Raw genomic sequence first — 21700 nt, 5'->3', positions numbered from 1 at the left:
AGGTACAATCATCAGTATGTAAGAATGCTGATGGGGAGGCCTTTTCTTCTCACTGAGGGATCATCACGTATTTTCCCACTCACCCTTGCTTCACGTGGAATTCTATTTTACATGCTCTTTTCACCTTCTGTGAGAATTCCAAATCCAGTGCGGAGTGTGAGTTATTTTGCATCATACGTAAAAAGTAAATACATTAGTGTATGTTTGTCATCTCATCAATTGCCTCCTATCGTGACATTTTCTACTTTGCTCTTTCTAATTTTGCGAAACGTGCTCTTGTACTCCAGTTCGTTCTTATGCATGATTACAACATTTGATTGCTCACGTCCTGCATGGCATTGGGAGTTGGCCGGAGGACTCTCCTCACAGATCATTCAGTGATCTAGGATTATGAAAGATTTGTTTTGAAATTTCTTTCTCAGTTCTAGTAGCCTAGAAAAGAGAAAGTGCAGCTATTATTTGTGTTGAGTTTTTGCCCAACGCTGAGCCCTTTATGTAGACGATGTTGGTCTAAGCAAGTGTTTCTCAACCTATGGGTTGTGATCATGGGAAATATGTGTTCCACTGTTTATGATTCACAGGTTGAGACCAGTTGGTTTGGCTTACCTTTCCCTAAAACAGAGGGCTGACATTTTTGAACAATGCTCAGATGAATACAATTGCTCTCCCAGTAGTATTCTTTGTTTAAACTTTAAATATTTTAAGTGTGTATTATGATATTTCATCTTCTAAAAATTATTTACTTAGAGGGGATACACAGTTTTCCTGGCTGGCCGATTAAGCAGTTGGTAGGGCTGAGCTGGGACTAATCTTTCTTTACTAAAAGTATTGTTTATTCAGTTTTTATTATTTTTTATTTATTTATGGGTCTGTGTGTGGGTGTGGGTGTCTCTTTTGTGTCTTTGAGAGAGAGTGAATGCTATTTGTGTGTGGGTATTCACGGATCTCTTGAAGCTGGAGGTACAGTCAGTTTGTAATTCATCCTGCATGGGTACTGGGAACTGAACTTGGGTCTTCTAGGTGCTAGCAAGTGCTCTCATTCACTTAGCCATCTCTCTAGTTCCTACTGAAACTATTCCTAAGATGTTCATGGTAATTTGTTCTGTATGTTCCTTCTCTTTAGCATTGTATATTACAGAATCCTTCTTGGCTTCTTGAAACCATGGTCTTGCTTTTCCCCCATGGCTTTTGTAGATTTTACTTCAGTTTATTTCAGGCCATATCATGTGAGAGAATCCAGGATACTTCCCTCCTCATGTCTTTCCTCTTCTTTTTTAAAAATGCCACTTAATTTCTGTGTAATATCCTTTCCTTAGACATAGCACTTTTGCATTTCTCACCTTTTTAAAAGTTTGTTTCTATTTTATATGCATTGGTGTTTTCCCTGTATGTATGCCTATGTGAGAGTGTCAGATCTTGGAGTTGTGAGCAGACATGTGGGTGCTGGGAATGGAACCCAGGTCCTGTGGAAGAGCAGTCAGTGCTCTTAACCATGGAGCAATCTCTCTAACCCCTGTATTTCTCATCTCTTGAGGTTACTCAAAATCTGTCTTCTTTTCAGATTTTCCTACTGGTCAGCAATTATAATTTGAATGGTCTTCATTTTAATGTCCTATAAGTATATATATATATATATATATATATATATATATATATATATATATATATATATATTTAGCCCAAACCTCTGTCCTTTTATACCCCATCATGGTTCTAATATCTTCATTTACCTGTGACTCAGCCTCGATACCTAGCATGTTCTTTGTGCATGCATGTTCGTGTGTCGGGGTGAATGTGTGTATGTGTGGAATCTACCTTTTTTTTTTTATGACAGATCTCTCTCTCCTGGAATTCACCGAATAGCTAGACTGGCTAGCCAGCAAGCCCCAGTAATTTGTCTGTCTCTGTCCTCTGTGCTAGGATATCAAGTACGATGCATGCCATAATGTTTCGCTTTTTACCCGTGGCTTCTTGGTATTGAACTCAGACCTACATGCTTACAAGGAAAGCACTTTAATAACCAAGCCATTTTCTATTTTTGATGAGTTCTTAATTACTCCTTTCTTCATCTCTCAGTTTGAGTAGTTGTGTCCTTTGATTCTTTGATGTATATACCAATCTGCATTGCTATTACCTTATTTCAAGTCGTTGGCTTACCTAGACAGGAATGAGAACTGGTTTTTAGCTGTTGCCTCTTCATCAGATGTTCATCCTACTCTATCTGTTCTTCCCTTCTCCGCTCCCAATATAATGAGTGAACATTAAAATAGGTGAATATGGTTATTGTAATGGTTAAATGATAATGCCCCTCATAGGCACCAGTATTTGACTACGTGGCTCCCAGTGATGGTGGTGTTTGGGGAGGTGCTGTACGTCCATCCTAGCATTCATCCTTGTGGGAAGGCTTTGAATGCTTAAAACCTCCCCTACTTCTGGTTTTCTCTCTTTTCTTTGTGTTTGCAGTTCAGCATGTAAGCTCTTAATTTCCTATTCCCTTTGGCATCACTCCACTCCTCCATCGTGGACGTTATCCTTTTGGATCTATAAGTCCAAATAAGCCTTCTTTTATAAGCTGCCTTGGTCATAGTGTTGTGTTACAGTGACAGAAAAGTCACTAATGCAATTACAATACTATTCTGCTTACCTTTTTAATCACCCCTCATTTCTGTTGAAGTACAATTCATTTTCTTTTTCTTAACCTTTCACAGTCTGCTCTCTGTTCATCCTTCTAGTCCAATTGTTATGTGTATCTTATGTTCCCCATATCTCACCAAATCCCAGTTTGTTTTCTCTAACAAGATACCAGGGCAATCCTGTAAGGGATACTAAAAGGTTCTCATTTAATCATTGACATGGTGTCTTTTTTCCATGTCTGCTTCTTTAACACGGAATACTGATTATTTCCTTTTAATAATTACCTGTGTATACAAAAGAAGTTGAGGTGGGAGTTCTGAAAACTCATTCAATGAAAAGCAACATGTCAAGAACAGAGACAAATTCTGTTCTTTATTGTAATAGTGAGTCTTACATCTTGGTACAAGTAAATTATTAAGCCAAACTTCTTGTGTCTTTGATTAAATGACAGACTATATTATATCAAATATACATTTAACACACTATGAATACCAGCTTGAAGGGGTGGCAGCACATTCTGCTTTACTGTATGGTAGGAATTTGTTCTGGTCTCAGATCATGCTGTGGTTTTGCATGTGTTACGATGCCTGCTACATGCATTTGTTCCTTCTGCCTCATAGCATGATCCCACACATGTGTTGGGACATAGCTAATGTTATTTGTATTTGGCGTGCCAGTCATCATATCTAAAATTGTTGCTCACAGAATATGAATTCTAAATGTGATTTATTGGTGCACTTTTTTTTCCTTCAGCACTCAGCCAAACTGGATTTTGAAGAGTCAATTGTCAGTGGTCTTAGAAGGGAGAGAGAGAAAAAAAAAAACAGCTATGAGATGTAGCTGACCCACTTTTTTTGTACTGGTAGGACTCATTTGCTCTTTGCAACAGAGATCTGCCATCATTCCAGAATCACTCTTGGGTTATCGAGAGGTGTGACCAAGAGTCTCTGACCTCCTCTCATTTTCAGAGTGTCATAGAATGACGTCATAGGACATTCTGTTTAGAATAGGCTCCGGTGCCAGCTGCACCACCTCGGAATAAATCCTTCTTTGCATGGGAACTTCTTAGAGGCTTCTTCATTTCAGCTCTCACTCTGCTGGGTCCTAGGCAATCAAACAATTACACAGCATATTTCATGTATATTTCTAGCTAACTCTTACATCTTAACCCATTTCTATTAATCTGTGTATCACCACAAGGCTGTGGCCTACTGGTAAGGTTCTGGGGGCATCTTTCTCCTTTGGCAGCTACATGGTGTCTCTCTGACTTCACCTACTCTCTCTATATATTTTCTTCCAGGCTGGCTATATTCTGGCCTGCCATAGGCCGAAACAGCTTCTTTATTAACCAATGATAATAAAACATATTCACAGCCTGCAGAGGGGAATCCTACATGAACATATTGGGCTTCAATTAGCAGAGAGGGAATGAATGAAAATCTATTTTTTGGAAGGGATTGTGGCTACCAGGTACCTTTCACCTAAAGTCAGCAATCTTTCTCTCTTTCTCTCTTAAGAATTCTTTCCTTGTGGTCATGTCTGCTCATCAGTATTTGTTCTTGTTTGGAATCCAGGCTGCTTTTATGTTTAATAAGTAAAGTCCAATTTAGATTTTTGTTGGGACCAATAGGAACCTGAAACCTCAACAAAATGAAAACCTTAAACATAAGTAGTTCTTTAATTTGCATGTATTGATCTGTCTCATTGTATATTCTCTGATACTGTTTAGTGATGGTGACTAACTTGTAAAGCTTGATTGATTTTATTGTATGTGGTTCATTGTTTCATTTAAACTTTTATTTTTTTCAAGTAAAACATTTAATTAAAATATATCATTACCCCCTGCCTCCTTACTACCCTCCCATGTTCCCCTATTCCCTCTTAAATTCATGGCCTCTTAGTACAAACTTAGTACACACACACACACACACACACACAGAGAGAGAGAGAGAGAGAGAGAGAGAGAGAGAGAGAGAGAGAGAGAGAGAGATACAATCTATAGAGTTCATTTAGTGTTGCTTGGATACTGTGTTCAGTTGTTCTGCATTTTAGTAGTTATAGGTTTTTATGTTCAAATAATCCAGATAATTTGGGCTCTAAACTTAGGTCCCTTACATGCTAAATATAAAAATATTGTGGGGTGGTTGTGTTACAAAGTTTAGTAACAAGACAAAGAGACGATCCCTGCTTTTATAACTGCCAAATATCTTTGAATCCAAGGATGTCACTTTCATACTCAGTGGAAAAAACATAGAAATGGATTTTTTAGGATCTTTTGAGGACTAAGGATGTATGTAAGGATGCTTAATATGCCATAACTTGTGGGCATTAGATAACTTTTCAGCTTAAATATTATTTTCTATTCTTGTTAGGTTAGTACTGTTTTCTGCAATCAAGCCAAGACCTTAAATTCCCCACTGCTCTTTGTTTTCCTAATTAACTATGTTGTTCTTTCTTCAGGGAATTGTTCTCACTCCTGTAGAGGGGATTGTGAGAGTGAGGTGAGGCAGGTGGCAGTTTTAATCACAGTCTAATAGAGAAGGAAAAGAGCATGTTTAAACTTTGATCCTTAATTTGGGGTGGAAATGATGAGGCAATTGCCAGTTGTCCGTCAGCTGAAGGCAGGATGAGTCCTGGGACATAAGAAGCATAGCGCTCCTTTCATGGAAAGAGGTAAATGCTAGCCTGCAGAAATCCAAACTCACTGTTCTCTTGATCTCCCCTCCTGTCTTTTCTCCTCTTTCATCTGACTGGTAAGTGTTCATATTCTTGAGCATCAAACAGCTGCAGGGATTTTCTTCCTCCTGAACTCTGGATGCTAGACAGATGATCACACCGAGTTTACTAATAGCCAGGAGAACTTTGAAAATAAGACTAATGGGTAAGAAGAAAAAAAATATAATATTCACTAAAAAGTTAGAAAATGAAAGTGTAGTCTAAGCATGTTATTCATGACTTTTAGTATGAAAAATTGACTTTGTGATCCTGCCTTTTCTCTGTTTTTTTGTTGTTATTGATGATATTTGATGATTTTAAGATACTTTTAAAATAAATTTGACTTTTTAAAGATATATGAAACAAGGGAATAACCTATTCTTGTGCATTTTAGTGAAGTCATTGAACAGTCAGCTACAATGAACCACAATTTCTGTGCAGAAATAACTTTTATCAAACTGAGTATTGTGTGTAGCAGGTTATTACTACTTATAAACTCATAGGACATTTAATGAAAGAATTGCAAATTGTATTAAAACCATTTCATCTCAGCCAAATAAAGACTCACAGGAAGTTTCAGAAATAGCACAAAGAAGGCTTCTCTAGCTTCCACCAGGCTTGCCCCTGTGGTGTTCTGTGGCATAACTATAGCATGGCACCAATACCAGGAAGTTGAGATTTATGCAATCCAGGGACCGGATTCCCATTTCTTTAGTTTTACAAATGGTCATTTTTGTGTGTGTCTACTTCTTCATGGTTTTAAATTCTTATTCTTGTGAATGTCTACATCTTCATGGTTTTAGATGTTTATTCTTGTGTATGTCTACATCTTCATGGTTTTATATGTCTATTCTTGTGTGTGCTTACGTCTTCATGGCTTTAGATGTTTATTCTTGTGAGTGTCTACATATTCATGGTTTTATCGATGTGTATATTAATGAAACTGTCACTGTGGTAAAGATATAGAATTGTTCTGGTACCACAAAGAAATTCCTCATGCATAAAATTCACATTACTACTCTCTCACCATTCCTAAATTTGACAATTACTGACCTAGTTTCTAGCTCTATGACTTTTTTCATTTTGAGAATACTATATGAATTATATCATATGCAAACTTTTGAGACTGATATTTCTTTTCTTCTCCCAGGGTAGTGCCTTTGAGATCTAGCCTAGTTGCACTTAGTAATAATTTGTTTCTTTTTGTCACTGAGTAGTGTTTCATCATGTGGGAGTATCATCTGCTCAGTTTGTTTATCCATTTACCAGTTGAAGGGCGTTTGAGTTGTTTCCAAGTTTTAGATATTAGAACTATTTTACTAAAATGATCTGAACTTTTATGTACATATTTTATTTGTCTGGGATGAATAAAGGCTGATTATGTGATAAGTAAGTGTTTAGTATCATAAGAAGTTGTAAAACTACTTTCCAAAGTTTATCTTTTTCTGTCTTATCATCTATGAAGAACCCAGTTTTATCTGAATCCTTGTCAGGATTGACACTATGTCTCATTAGTCTCCCAATAGTTACATAAGTATATGAAGTCATAATTTTAATTTTTTTCATAGCTCGTTAAGCTCAGATTCATTGAGTCACTTGCTATCTGTGTGCTCTATTTGTTGAAATGCCTTTATTTGGTTTAGTTTTAAAACTAGATTACTGTTCTTCCCTTTAAACAAAACTCTTTGAGAGTCAGAGTTCTTTGCATATCCCTCCTATGAGTCCTTTGTCATTAATGTGGGTCGCAAATATTTCCCCTCAGCCTTGTAGCTTATGATTTCATCTAAATGTGATGGTTTTTCAAGCATATGCACACACAAATATTTTCATTTTGAAGTATTATGTGTTGAACCCTTTCATTTAAAGAATATAGTTATTTTTGTTCTTATGAATACACTCTTCCTAGCTCTAAAGATCGAAGTTATTTTTCTAAAGGTACTGTTGTTTTACCTAGTATATTGAAGTCTGTTTTTCATTTTGAGCAAACTTTTGTATAACGAAAAGGATTAGACGAAGTGTACTTCATTGGCTGTGAATGTTTATTGGCTCATTTTACATTATAACACGCTGGTCTTTGCTCAATTCTCACTGAAGTATACAAGCAGTTATAGTTGTAATATGTATTCCAGTTCGTTCACAGTGTGAGGATGAAATAGTCGATCAACGTTCTTATTTATAATGTCTTAGAAAAACTTCTGCTTGCTATCTTCAGACAGCTAAAAGGGAAAACCTGGCAAATATATAATTTAACCTCAGGTACTTTTATTTTTTTTTCAATTTTTAATTTTCTTATTTTTGTATCACTTCAGAATATTATTGATTTATATTCTAGTTGTTGAGAATTTGTGTAGACTTCAATTCATAATCTTAATTTGATTTAAAATATTGCAGTGTTTTAAGTGATATGCTTACAGTATTTTTTGGCTCTATTTTGTACTCATTGGATAAATACTACAAGAAATATATTTTTTAAAACCTGCTTTTACTCAGTTTGTCTTTTTACTTGATTTAAATGACCAGTTCATCATGTAAAACTTTTTCAGATGTTCTTAATTGTAGGAGTGAACTTGTTAAATCTTAACTAAGGTAATACCGATATTTCCAAAATTAGCTTCTTTTTATCATACTGAAATTGGCCTTTGGTTTATTTCAGTCTTAATAGTTACTTTGATGTTTATCAGGATTGATTGTTCTAGAAATGCTGCTAGCAATTGGAACACATCAGTTTCCAAAGAAATAGGCTAGATGTTGAAATGTAACTGTTGTTAGCACGTTGATTTGACAGAGGTTGTGAAACTTCATATAGGGTGGAGAAGTGAGATTTTAGAGAAGTTTTACAATGACAACTCACTATAATGTAAATAAACAGTCCTTATATTAATCCAACTAGCCAAGCTACTAGATTGGTTTGTAATGCATAATGACTTTTTAAAAACCCTTGCTGCAGGGAAAAGGGTTTCATCCTTGCCATTATCCAAGTTGTTTCTCTTACCGCTGCATTGTGACTTTAATGGTTGCACCTGGAGTGTTAGGGTGACTTACACAGGGGTTGCCATCCCCCAGAAGTCGTGTTGCAGACTGTGTGTAGGCGTCTGAGCTGTGGTCCCCTCATTGATTTGTTTTCAAAACCTATTTCCAGCATTCTCTTTGTCACAGGCATTCTTCTGCACAACACAAGTACAAGTAGAATAGGCTGCCTGTCTGACAGCAGCTCAATTAGAGAAGAGAATGTCAACACAGTAGATAAACCCGGGTATAATTCTGATGAAATCATCAGTCTTCTTAAAGAAGGGGACAGGTACCATCAAGAACTTCATTTTACATTCTTAAAACTATTTTTCTGTAAAAGAAAGAATTAATCCTTCAGGATGTGGGCAGTTCAATGAGACTTGAGATTCGAAGCACTAGATGAGTCATTCATTAATCTTCATTAAAATAATTAGTGAAGATATCGTGTGACCTTATTCCTGGATTGTATTACTTAATGTGAAAGTTTCCTTGAAAAAAGGGTTCACTTGCAAAATGTACTTTTATAAGAATTGCCACATTCTGTAAGCACCGGAGCTTGTAAAATACATTGTAAATCATATCTGATGACAAACCAGCATGCTTCTTCATAACAGACAAGCACATTTTGGAAGTAAGAGTGGGCTATTTTTAGAGATAGTGAGCAATTTCGAAGTAAGCTAAGGCACTCCATTTTTTAATGAATCAGGAAGTAGGGGATATTAAGTCAAGTGTCACTTGGCTAGGAAGATTCCAGAAGTAGAAATGACTGTCCAGTGCTTTCTCCTTAGCCCCACTTAAGTTTCTTGCCTAGATCAGCACTCTGTAATAGTAATATAACATGAACCATGTGTATACATGAGAATTTTTTAGTAGCCACATAAAAAGGCAAAGTAGATGAAATCATTTAAATATCTATTATTTAATTCATTGGGGGTTGAGTAAGAATGTCACTTCAACATGTAACTAATTTTTTTTTTCTGATTATATATTTCAGATTTTTGCCAATTAGGCGTCACAGATCTATATGTTTCCTACTGAAAGCACATTTGGGCTTTGTAACAGTGTGTGGCCGGTGGCTACTGTATTCCATAGGGAAGGTTTAGGTTATGTGTTTGAAGCAGGAGCTTTTAGATGGAGAGTGAGCATGACCCCTACAAGGAGAATAAAGAAGAAGTTAAGTAAGTAGAAAGATTCAGTCAGTTTTGTGTTTGCAGTAGAGGTAATTAGACACATAGAGATTACAATTTTGCCTAAGGGACTCCCTGGTTATTGAACCCTGGTAGTTTAATACTCAGAGAATTAAAGGAATGATATTGTAAATATAAACAAAGAATTAGTCCACATAATTAACTGGAGGTGAGCACATGGCCATGTTTCCCCTCCATTCTTTGAGGCAGCTAGTACGAATTTATTAATTTTTTATTTACTTATTTATTTACATGATTTTTATGTCAGATTTTCTTATGTTAAATGTATTATGTCTGTCTCATAAAGCAAACTCACAAACAACATAGCACAAAAAATATGCACCAAAATGAATCTGGTAACGATTTACTTCTTGGTGAAGGGCTTAAGATCTTGTGACTGTCTCTGGCTGTATTAATTGTAGACCTTTCTGGATGTGCCACTTTACTTGGCCCTAGACCAATTAGTAGCCATTTATAACTCTGCTATCCAACTCTCGCTTAGATGCTGTGGTGACTCATTATGACTTGCATTATTACAGAGCAAATCGCTTGTTAACGGAGAGAAAGTTGGGAAAGACTGCTTCTCTATTCCTCTTAAAATAGTGATCACATTTTAGGCTCAAGTATGCATGGACTTGTGTGTGTTTTATGGTCTTTCCTTCATGAGGTATGTTTGTTTACTATAGATAAAATCTATCAGTGTTTATACTTCTATTTAGTTTGCACCCTTTCTGAATTCCTGATAGTTCACCTTGTAATAATAAGGAAAACATGGCTCTTATAGGTATTTGACCTATAGCTGTCAATCAGATTGTTCCCGTAATGCTGCCTTTCTGCTCTCTTCAATTTTTTTTTTTTTGCTTTAGCACAGCCTTGCAGTATGTTCTGACTCACCTAGCATCCTGGGATGCTGCCTGTGTGTCTTGAATTTAAGAATAAAAGAATATAGTTAGGGCACATATTACTGTCTTTTGGTGTTTTCTTTAGAACTTAGAATGGAGGTTTACACTCTAGGGGTGTTTTGCAAGTATCTATTGACTTGGGGTCTGGTCCAGCTTGTTCTGTAATATTAAAAACCTAGACATATTTATTACTGTAGTTGTTTGGGTGTCCCTAGGAGCATTTGAGAGTAATTCTTCAATCATGTTGTGTCCTGTAGTGGGCCAAACTGTGCACACACACAGCTTAACCTTTCTCCTGTCTAATACAGCCTCAGAGAAGATTGTAATTTGTGCATTGTGCTTTTATCGGGTTGCTGTTCCCAATGCAGTTAGTGTAATTTTTCATTTCCTAACAGTCCTTGGGCAATTCTGTTTAACATGCTTTCTATTTCAGAACATTATTCTATTTAAAAACTTTTTTTTTCTTCAGACCCAACATGATTTTTTATCCCGGCCAGTAATTTATACCCTTGCTGGCTTTAGTCACCGTTGCTGTTAAAATTCTAAGTGGACCTACTATGAATGCCTTTTGTGACTGTTTTTATGTCAAAGTTAATGTTGGGATACTGCTGATTTGTTGACATTACTTTTGCTTCACAACAACATTATTTCCTTCTTATTACTAAGGGATGATATGTTTAATTTTTTTTATTTTAGTTTTTTTGGAGGTATAAGCCATATTTACTTACTCAATAAATGGAATTTTACCCTTCTATTTACTAAAATGTACAAAGTGCCTCAACAATAGCCACACTAGAAAAAGAAACTGATTTATTGATAGTTGCCTCATCCAATTTTTTTTCTTTCTTTCAATTTCATTCACTAGGTAGTCAGTTGTCCTCTTAAGGTGGTGTGTTAGAAATTAGTGAAACAAGTTGCCTGCATTACTATTTCAGTGGTCATGACTTAGGTTTGGTTTTGGTTTAAGATGGGATACTATTCCAAGCGGAGATTTTAAAGCTGCTCTTTGGGATTGAATCTGGTGGTAGATAATCTAGAGAGAATTAGATTTTTATGGGACACAGCTCAGTAAGCAAGAGCATCTGTGAACAAATCTTTGTTCTCATAAGTCTTTGTGTCAAACACTGAGGTAGATGTTGAAGCAGCTGTTAATGTAATCAAGGTTCTCAAGAGATTTTAGGAAATGTGTACATAGAGAACTAAGGATCTACTAACCTTAGAACTCAGGCTTTGTAATAAATCCACGTTTGTGTATATCTTAAATGTTGTTTAGTAATCCTTCTTTACACTGTGTGAATATATGTCGCTATAGTTGGTTTAATAAACAAGCTGACTGTCTACTAGCTGAATAGGATAAAGATAGGTGGGAAAACCAAACTGAAAATGAGGGAATGACAAAGGGCAGAGTCAGAGGAGTTGCCAGCCTTATGGAGAATGAGTCAGGCACACAAAAATGGGATAGAGGTAAAAGCCTTGAGCCTTGGGGCAGCACTTAGATTAATAGAAATTGGTTAAGTTGTAAGAATTAGTTTGTAATAAGCCTGAGCTATTGGCAAAGCATTTATAATTTGTATTAAAACTCTGCATGATTATTTTAGAGCAACCGCAGGACAAAAAAACTCTATCTACAGTGTATTGTCTAAGCTTTATATCACATGCTATCTTTGTTGGAATTAGTGCTCTTTTCCACTGTGCTTATTTCTGTGTATAGACGGGGGGGGGGGTTCTTCTTTGAAGATAGTGATCCTAGTATTAAGAAAGAGCTAGGAAGAGTACTGCTTTTATAAGTGTAGGTTGCATTGAAATTTCATTGTTGTTCCTTTCAGATTTCATTTATGTTGACATTTAGGAATTTTGTCATCGCTTCATCTCAAGTGGAGTATAAAGCTTGTTTTATCCAGTGAAGTGTTACTGGGACTATCAACCACTCGTCAGAGCATGTCCCTAGGTGTAGTTGGTCAATGTAAAATGGACTCTTGTTTTTGCATCAACTTTTATTTTGCTTTGATATTTTTTTGTATTCCTATTATTATTATTATTTTTCATTTTCTTTTTTTTGAGCAAAGGTGAGAAAGAACATGGTTTTCATAAGTTTGAGTGAGTAGGGAGGTGCGTTGGATCTGGGAGGAGTAATGGACAGGAAAGAATAAGATATGATATATGAGAAAAGCAATATGTAAATATATTATATGGGATTGAAAATAGTATGATAAATATGTTGTATGAAAATTTTAAAATAAAAAAAATTATATTTTATCTTTATGTTTTTGAAATCATGGTATCATCATGTATTCCTGATTGGCCTGGAACTCACTTTGTAGACCAGGCTATCCTCAAACTCAGAGGTCTACATATTCCTGCTTGATTGCTGGTGTTCAAGGTGAATGTAGATATGTTCTTTCGAAATTTATACTTTTAAATGCAGCTGAGGGTCTATCATTCATGGCTGATACCAGTCTCAATAGCTTTTCTTTGGTCTTAAAAAAAATCAAACATTTTGTTGAAGTAACTATTTCTCATGATTTTAGTGATTCTAATTATTATTTATTTAAACCATTTTTGAACCTATGGAAAACTTTGGCCAGAAGTTCAAAGATAGTATGAAAGTTTTAAGCACTTAATATTACACAGCCTCAAAGAGATGCCGTTAGAAAGATGGCATTGGTGATGTCCGTTCCCTGATAATGTTGGTTTATTTTCACTTCTTTTTAAATTTAGGTTTAATTATTAATCTGTGGAATAGTATATTTTTTAGTAAGCATAAGCCAGGTTTGAGTTTATATGACTTATATGTTTCTCTCTCTCTCTCATTTTGAGTATATTATATGCATCTTGACCTTTGTCTAGTGACTCAGAGGTCTGCCACTTGACTATCTGATGCTATTCTTTTATTATAGTTATGATGGATTTTCTGTTTTGATGAGTGTTTAGGTTTTACAGTTGTGTTTTATCTTATTTTTAGACAACTTAGGAGAAGTTTGTTGTAATTCCCTCATGTATTTTTAACACCCATGATCTCCTAGAGGTGTAACCACCTTTAGTACTGAAGTTGAAGTAGTATTGTTTGGAACCAGTGAATTTGAGCACTGTCAAAGGCTAACAAGCAAGTGGTATAAGTCTCTCGAAGTTAGTCACTTTCAAATTGGAAAGACCAGGACCGAGCAATGTTTTTGTGTTGCTGGGAAACAAGGCTGAGCACTACTTATATTACAGGGAGATATACTTCATTCAGTGGGAAGCTTGCAGAGAAATAATAAAGCTATTTGGTTCCTTAAGTGGAGGGAATTATAATGGAGCTCTTTTGAAGAAAGGAAATGTATATGAGATTTAATTAAGTGCAAACTAAAAAAAAAGGTACTTTAAGAGCATTTTAGCTTTTCTTACATAACACGATAATAAATAAAATGGTCTCTCTAAACTGAATAAACACAAGCGGGTGGCATGTGATCATAGAGTCTTTTTAATAGTGTTATGAACAATACTATCTTCATCTTTTTTTCCATGAAGTCATCAGAAATATCTAGGAAGAATGCAAAGCTGTGACTAATTTATATTAGATTTCATTGGGATTATTCTGGTGTTTCTGTACAGTGAGATGTCAGGATTGGTGTAAGTTACTGAATGCATTAGGTAACGGGCTAGTTATTTCCAACCTACAGTGCAATTTCTGCATAATACTGTCGAAGCTAGCTGTCAGTTTCAGAGCCAAATATATATATCATTATATTTCAACAATAATTTTGTGGTAACTCGCTGCAACAGGCCTTTTCCTCCCTTAGACTTTCTTCTGGTTTTTCTTCTGTGCTCTGACCATTAAAGTTGATTTTTCTGCTAGCCAGCCAATGGGTGATTAAGCAGATTATATCTGGGAATGATTCAATAAACTAAGTATTTGAATGATGGTGTGTGCATGATAGTACATGACCAGCCTTTTGAGATGCTCTGAGAGCTTCAGCTGTGAGTTGGCGGGCTTGTCTGGTTTCACCTCCGGTCCTCCCACTTGTCATGCTTCCCCTTTGGACAAGTGAAAACAAAATAATCAGAACAAAAACAAACAAACAAAAAACCAATCAGTCATGTCCTGCTTGATTGCATGTTGCAGAACATCTAACTTTTTTTTTTTTTTTTAAAGTTTCTAGGTTGGTTTATTTCAGCAGTCCCTTTCACTATCCCATGTCTCCCAGCAGCTTTTCTTTGCTTATCAGCAATCAGAAAATTTAAAGACAACACAGTAACATACAGAATCCAGAATCCCTATATATTCACCATCACTACATGGCTTATTCTTTTTTGTCTTCAGATTATTTTCTTATTCCTTATTAACTATTTTTTTCTATGACTATCTATACCATTGTCTTATTTTTGAAGCCTATGCACATTTTTTTTTCTTTTTTCTTTTTTTTTTTCCGCCCCTCTTCCCAACACCCTCCCACTCCCCCCACTCCCTCTCCTCCTCCCTCTTCGTCCCTTAGGGCAGTCAGGGTTTCCTGCCCTGTGGGAAGTTCAAGTTCCTCCCACTCCCTCCAGGTCCAGGAAGGTGAATATCCAAACAGACTGGATCCCCAAAATCCAGTATATGCAGAGGAAACAGGTCCCAGTATAATAGTCAATGGCTTTTCAGAAAGACTCCGGGCCAGCCACAGTCAGAGAATCCAGCCAAATTCCGAGAATCTGGTTAGATCACCTCCTCGTTCAGTCCCAGTCCAACTGGCCTTGGTAAACTCTCATTAGATTCGTTCCCTTGTATCAGTGGGTGATAGCATCCCTCGCAGTACTGATTTCGTTTTTCATGTTCTTCCTCCTTCTGCTCCTCATTTGAACCTCGGGGGGCTCAGTCCGGTGCTCCAATGTGGGTCTCCAACTGTATCGCCTTCCTTCGCCAGATGAAGGATCTATGGTGATAAGCAAAATATACATCAGTATGGTTATGGGCCACGGCCGGTTCAGGCACCCTCTCCTCTGTCCAGAGAACAATCTGGGGGATCTCTCCTTGGACCTGGGATCACATATATAATCAAGTCTCCTGTAAACCCTAAAATGACTCCCTTAGTTGAAATATATTCTTCCCTGATCCCATATTCATCCTTCCTCCCTCCCCCCCCATCCCAGGCCACCGAGCTTTCCCCGTTCCTCCCCTACTCCCTTCTCTCTAACCCTCTCCCCTTCCATCAACCCTCCCACCCCCCCATGCACCCGAGGTTACCTGGGACTCTTGTCTATTTCCTACCTCCTGGTGGATAGCTAAATAATCTTCATCAGGTTCATCTTCTTATTTAGCTTCTCTAGGATCACGAATAATGGGCTCAAAGACCTTTAATTATGGTTAGAATCCACTTATGAGTGAATACATACCGTGTTCCTCTTTTTGGGTCTGGCTTACCTCACTCAGTAAAGCGTTTTCTATTTCCATCCATTTGCATGCAAAATTCAAGATGTCATTGTTTTTTACCGCTGAGTAAAACTCTAATGTGTATATGTTCCACACCTTTTTTAACCATTCTTCTATTGAGGGGCACCTAGGCTGTTTCCAGGTTCTGGCTATTACAAATAGTGCTGCTATGAACATAGTAGAACAAATGCTTTTGTAGTATGTTAGGGAATCTTTAGGGTATATTCCCAAGAGTGGAATTGCTGGGTCCTGAGGGAGGTTGACTCCTAGTTTCCTGAGAAACCGCCACACTGATTTCCACAGTGGCTGCACAAGTTTGCATTCCCACCAACAATGGATGAGTGTTCCCCTCATTCCACATCCTCTCCAGCATAGGCTATCATTGGTGTTTTTGACTTTAGCTATTCTGACAGGTGTAAGATGGTATCTCAAAGTGGTTTTGATTTGCATTTCCCTGATCGCTAAGGAGGTTGAGCATGACCTTAAGTGTCTTCTGGCCATTCGAAGTTCATCTGTTGTGAATTCTCTGTTAAGTTCAGTACCCCATTTTTTAATTGGGTTAATTAGAGTTTTAGTGCCTAGTTTCTTGAGTTCTTTGTATATTTTGGAGATCAGACCTTTGTCTGATGAGGGGTTGGTGAAGATCTTCTCCCAGTCAGAAGGCAGCCTTTTTGTCCTACTGACAGTGTCCTTTGCTTTACAGAAGCTTCTCAGTTTCAGTAGATCCCATTTATTCATTGTTTCTCTTATTGTCTGTGCTGCTGGGGTCCTACTTAGGAAGAGGCCTCCTGTGCCTATATCTTGTAGACTACTTCCCACTTTCTGTTCTATCAGGTTCAAAGTGGACGGATTAATGTTGATGTCTTTAATCCATTTGGACTTGATTTTTGTGCATGGTGATAGATATGGATCTACTTTCATTTTTTTACAGGTTGACATCCAGTTATGCCAGCACCATTTGTTAAAGATGCTTTCCTTCTTCCATTGTATACCTTTAGCTCCCTTGTCAAAAATTAGGTGTTCATAAGTTTGTGGGTTAATATCTGGGTCTTCTATTCGATTCCATAGGTCGACTTCTCTGTTCTTATGCCAATACCAAGCTGTTTTCAATACTGTAGCTCTATAATAGAGTTTGAAGTCAGGGATGGTAATGCCTCCAGAAGTTCCTTTATTGTATAAGATTGTTTTGGCTATCCTGGGTTTTTTGTTTTGCCATATAAACTTGATTATTGTTCTCTCAAGGTCTGTGAAGAAGTTTGATGGGATTTTGATGGGGATTGCATTGAATCTGTAGATTGCTTTTGGTAGAATTGCCATTTTTACTATGTTGATTCTCCCAATCCAAGAGCAGGGGAGGTCTTTCCATTTTCTGGTATCCTCCTCAATTTCTTTCTTCAAAGACTTAAAGTTCTTGTCAAATAGGTCTTTCACTTCCTTGGTTAGAGTAACCCCAAGATATTTTATGCTATTTGTGGCTATCATGAAAGGTGATGTTTCTCTGATTTCCCTCTCTGCTTCTTTATCCTTTGTGTATAGGAGTGCCACTGATTTTTTGGAGTTGATCTTGTATCCTGCCACGTTACTAAAGGTGTTTATCAGCTGTAGGAGTTCTTTGGTAGAGTTTTTGGGGTCACTTATGTAAACTATCATATCGTCAGCAAATAACGAAAGTTTAACTTTATTCTTTCCAATACGAATCCCCTTGATCTCCTTATGTTGTCTTATTGCTATTGCTAGAACTTCAAGCACTATATTGAAGAGGTATGGAGAGAGTGGACAGCTTTGTCGCGTTCCTGATTTTAGTGGAAAGGCTTTGAGTTTCTCTCCATTCAGTTTGATGTTAGCTGTCGGATTGCTGTATATTGCTTTTATTATATTTAGGTATGATCCTTGTATCCCCAGTCTCTCCAACACCTTTATCATAAATGGGTGTTGAATTCTGTCAAATGCTTTTTCAGCATCTAGTGAGATGATCATATGGTTTTTTTCTTTCAGTTTATTTATATGATGGATTACATTGATAGATTTGCGTATGTTGAACCAGCCCTGCATCTCTGGAATGAAGCCGACTTGATCATAATGGATAATTTTTCTAATGTGCTCTTGGATTCGGTTTGCCAGTATTTTATTGAGAATTTTCGCGTCGATGTTCATGAGTGAGATTGGCCTGTAATTCTCTTTCTTGGTTGTGTCTTTGTGTGGTTTTGGTATTAGGGTAACTGTAGCTTCATAAAAGGAGTTAGGCAATGACTCTTCTGTTTCTATATTGCGGAATACGTTAAGGAGTATAGGTATTAGCTCTTCCTGGAAGTTCTGGTAGAATTCTGCATTGAAACCATCTGGTCCTGGGCTTTTTTTGGTAGGGAGATTTTTGATAACAGCTTCTAATTCTTCGCGACTAACAGGTCTATTTAGATTGTTCACCTGTTCTTGGTTAAACTTTGGTATATGGTACTTATCTAAAAAAAGTCCATTTCTTTTACATTTTCCAACTTTGTGGCATATAAACTTTCATAGTAAGATCTAATGATTCTCTGAATTTCCTCTGTGTCTGTGGTTATGTCCCCCTTTTCATTTCTGATCTTATTAATTTGCATGTTCTCTCTCTGCCGTTTGATTAATTTGGATAGGGGTTTGTCAATCTTGTTGATTTTCTCCAAGGACCAGCTTTTTGATTCATTGATTCTTTGGATTGTTTTCTCTGTTTCTATTTTGTTGATTTCAGCCCTCAGTTTGATTATTTCCAGTCTTCTAGACCTCCTGGGTGAATCAGCTTCTTTTTTTTCTAGATCTTTCAAGTGTGCTGTTAAGTCTCCAATGTGTGCTTTCTCTGCTTTCTTTAATTGGGCACTTAGTGCTATGAACTTTCCTCTTAGCACTGCTTTCATAGTGTCCCATAGGTTTGAGTATGTTGTGTCTTTGTTTTCATTAAATTCAAGGAAGAGGTTAATTTCTTTCTTTATTTCTTCCTTGACCCAGGGGTGATTTAGTAGTTGACTGTTCAGTTTCCATCAGTTTGTTGGCTTCCTGGGGGAAGCATTGTTGTTGAATTCTAATTTTAGTCCATGGTGATCTGACAAGACACAGGTAGTTACTAATATTTTTTTGTATCTGTGGAAGTTTGCTTTGTTACCGAGTATGTGGTCAATTTTCGAGAAGGTTCCATGAGCTGCAGAGAAAAAGGTATATTCTTTCCTATTTGGGTGGAGTGTTCTATAGATGTCTGTTAAGTCCATTTGATTCAATACCTCCAATAAATCTCTCAATTCTCTGTTTGGTTTCTGTCTGATTGACCTGTCCATTGGTGAGAGAGGAGTGTTGAAGTCTCCTACTATTAGTGTGTGTGGTTTGATGACTGCCTTGAGTTCTAGAAGAGTTTCTTTTACATATGTGGGTGCCTTTATATTAGGAGCATAGATATTCAGGATTGAGACTTCCTCCTGATGAATTGTTCCAGTTATGAGTATGAAATGTCCATCTCCATTTCTTCTGATTGATTTTAGTTTGAAGTCGATTTTGTTAGATATTAGAATGGCCACGCCCGCTTGTTTCTTAGGTCCATTTGCTTGGAAAACCTTTTCCCAACCCTTTACTCTGAGTAGGTGTCTGTCTTTGTGGTTGAGGTGTGTTTCTTGTAAACTGCAGAATGTTGGATCCTGTTTTCGTATCCAATCTCTAAGTCTGTGCCTCTTTATAGGTGAATTGAGTCCATTGATATTAAGTGATATTAATGACCAGTGGTTGTTGACTCCGGTCATTTTTTTTTTTTTTTTTTTTAGGTAGTAGAGTGTATGTGTTTTTCTTCTTTGATTTGTGCTTGTGAATGGTCGCTAGATGTTCGAGTTATTGTAGGCCGTGTTGGGAATGTTGGATTCCTTCGGTAGTGATTTTCCTTCTAATATTCTCTGTAAGGCTGGATTAGTAGCTACGTATTGTTTAAATTTGTTTTTATCCTGGAATATTTTGTTTTCTCCGTTGATAGTGAACAATAGCTTGGCTGGGTATAGTTGTCTGGGTTTGCATCCATGGTCTCTTAGTTTCTGCAGTACCTCTATCCAGGATCTTCTGGCTTTCATGGTTTCCATAGAGAAATCTGGTGTAATCCTGATAGGTTTACCTTTATAAGTTACTTGACCTTTTTCCTTTGCAGCTCTTAAAATTTTTTCTTTAATATTTATGTTTTGTGTTTTGATTATTATATGGCGAGGGGATGTTTTTTTCTGATCCAGTCTATTCGGTGTTCTGTATGCTTCTTGAACCTTCATAGGAATATCGTTCTTTTGGATGGGAAAGTTTTCTTCTATAATTTTGTTGAGTATATTTTCTGGACCTTTGAAATGCAATTCTTCTCCTTCTTCTACTCCTATTATTCTTAGATTTGGTTTTTTTATTGTGTCCCACAGTTCCTGAATGTTTTGTGATGAGAATTTGTTGGATTTGCTATTTTCTTTGGTCAGAGTGTTTAATTTCTCTATGGTGTCCTCAGAGTCTGAGATTCTTTCTTCTATCTCTTGTATTCTATTGGTTAAGCTTGTTTCTGAAGTCTCTGTTCGTTTACCCAGATTTTCCATAGCCAGCCGGCCCTCGGTTTGTGATTTCTTCATTGACTCCATTTCAGTTTTCAAATCTTGAACTGTTTCTATTACCTGTTTGATTGTTTTTTTCTTGGTTTCCCAGAATTTCATTTACGGATTTACTCATTTCTTCAAACTTTTTGGCATATTTCTCTTCCATTTCTTTACTCATTTCCTCAATTTTTTTGTTATACTTATCTTCCATTTCTTTACGGCAGATTTTCACCTCCTGTTTAAGTTCCTCTATTATTTTCATAAAGAAGCGCTTAGAGTCGATTTCTTCTATTTCTTCTGGAGTAGGGTGTTCAATTCTTCTAGTTTCGAGCTCCCTGGATTCTGGCCATGTCATGTTGCCTTTCAGGTTGTTGGAGGAATTCTTGCATTGGCGCCTGCCCATCTCCTCCACTCTAGATGAAACTCCTCAGCACTTTCTGGATAGATCTCCTCAGCACTCTCTGGGTAGGACTTCACAGCACTCTCTGGATAGAGCTCCTCAGCCCTCTCTGGGAAGAACTCCTCAGCAATGCAACAGGGCTAGCTGGTCTTCCCAGGACCCAGGAGACAAAGGGCCTGCAGCAGTGGGGGGAGGGGAGGGGTCCCTTGGAACAGTGAAGACCCTGCCTCAGAAGCTGAGGGGGGAAGGGCTGTGCTCCCTTCCCGGACAGGCAGGCAGGCCTTTTTTTTGTTGTTGTTTTCTAAGGCAGAAGAAAACCGAAGTAAAAGGAAATTGTTGACATTCCTAGGGAAGGCTTCACACTCAGTCCTGAACCCAAAGTGAGATGTGTAAGATATCTCATGCCTTTGTAAACAACTCTGGGTAGTGTACAGGGTCACCTGCTCATGGATCTCGTTAACATGCATGATCCTTATGCCTGGGAATCTGCCTGTGAACTTGCATTTTTAGTCAGTAATTCTGTGGTGCTGCTAGACCTGTTTAAGGAGTAAAGATAAAGCTTACCTGCAGTGAGTACTTGCTTATCTCCTACCATACCCTTACACTTGTGTGTGTGTGTGTGTGTAGGTCTGATGCTGATATTTGATATCATCTTCTATTGCTTTCTACTTTACTTGTTGAGATATAGTGTCTCAGTGAATCTGGTGACCAATAGTTCATCTAGACTGGCTGACCAGCAAGCCTTTGGGATCCCCTTGTCTCTGTCCTGGTAGCACTGGGGGTTACAGAAGAACACTGCTACACTCTGCTTTTACATGGGTGCTGGACATCCAAACTCAGGTAATCATGCTTGTGCAACAAGCAACTCACTGCCTGAACCATCTGCTTGCTCCTTA

The 21700-nt window shown here is 37.3% G+C and overlaps 1 protein-coding gene across 2 annotated transcripts in view; it reads left to right on the top strand.

Annotated features, from left to right (window-relative positions):
* Positions 1 to 21700, top strand: part of Gbe1 (1,4-alpha-glucan branching enzyme 1) — a 252351-nt gene that overhangs the window by 3427 nt on the left and 227224 nt on the right. Inside the window, exon 1 of one of the 2 annotated variants that reach the window (XM_087899664.1) lies at positions 10062 to 10212. The exons of the other annotated variant lie outside the window; for it this stretch is intronic. Within the exon in view, the coding sequence (XP_087755790.1) occupies positions 10175 to 10212 (38 nt within the window). The 5' untranslated portion in view covers positions 10062 to 10174. Of the gene's footprint in view, positions 1 to 10061; positions 10213 to 21700 lie in introns of those variants that run through there. 2 annotated transcript variants of the gene reach the window in all.

Source organism: Myodes glareolus, chromosome 2 (assembly GCF_982192425.1).
Source record: "Myodes glareolus chromosome 2, mMyoGla1.1, whole genome shotgun sequence".
Classification (NCBI taxonomy): domain Eukaryota; kingdom Metazoa; phylum Chordata; class Mammalia; order Rodentia; family Cricetidae; genus Myodes; species Myodes glareolus.
This window is presented reverse-complemented; position numbering and strand designations above follow the sequence as displayed.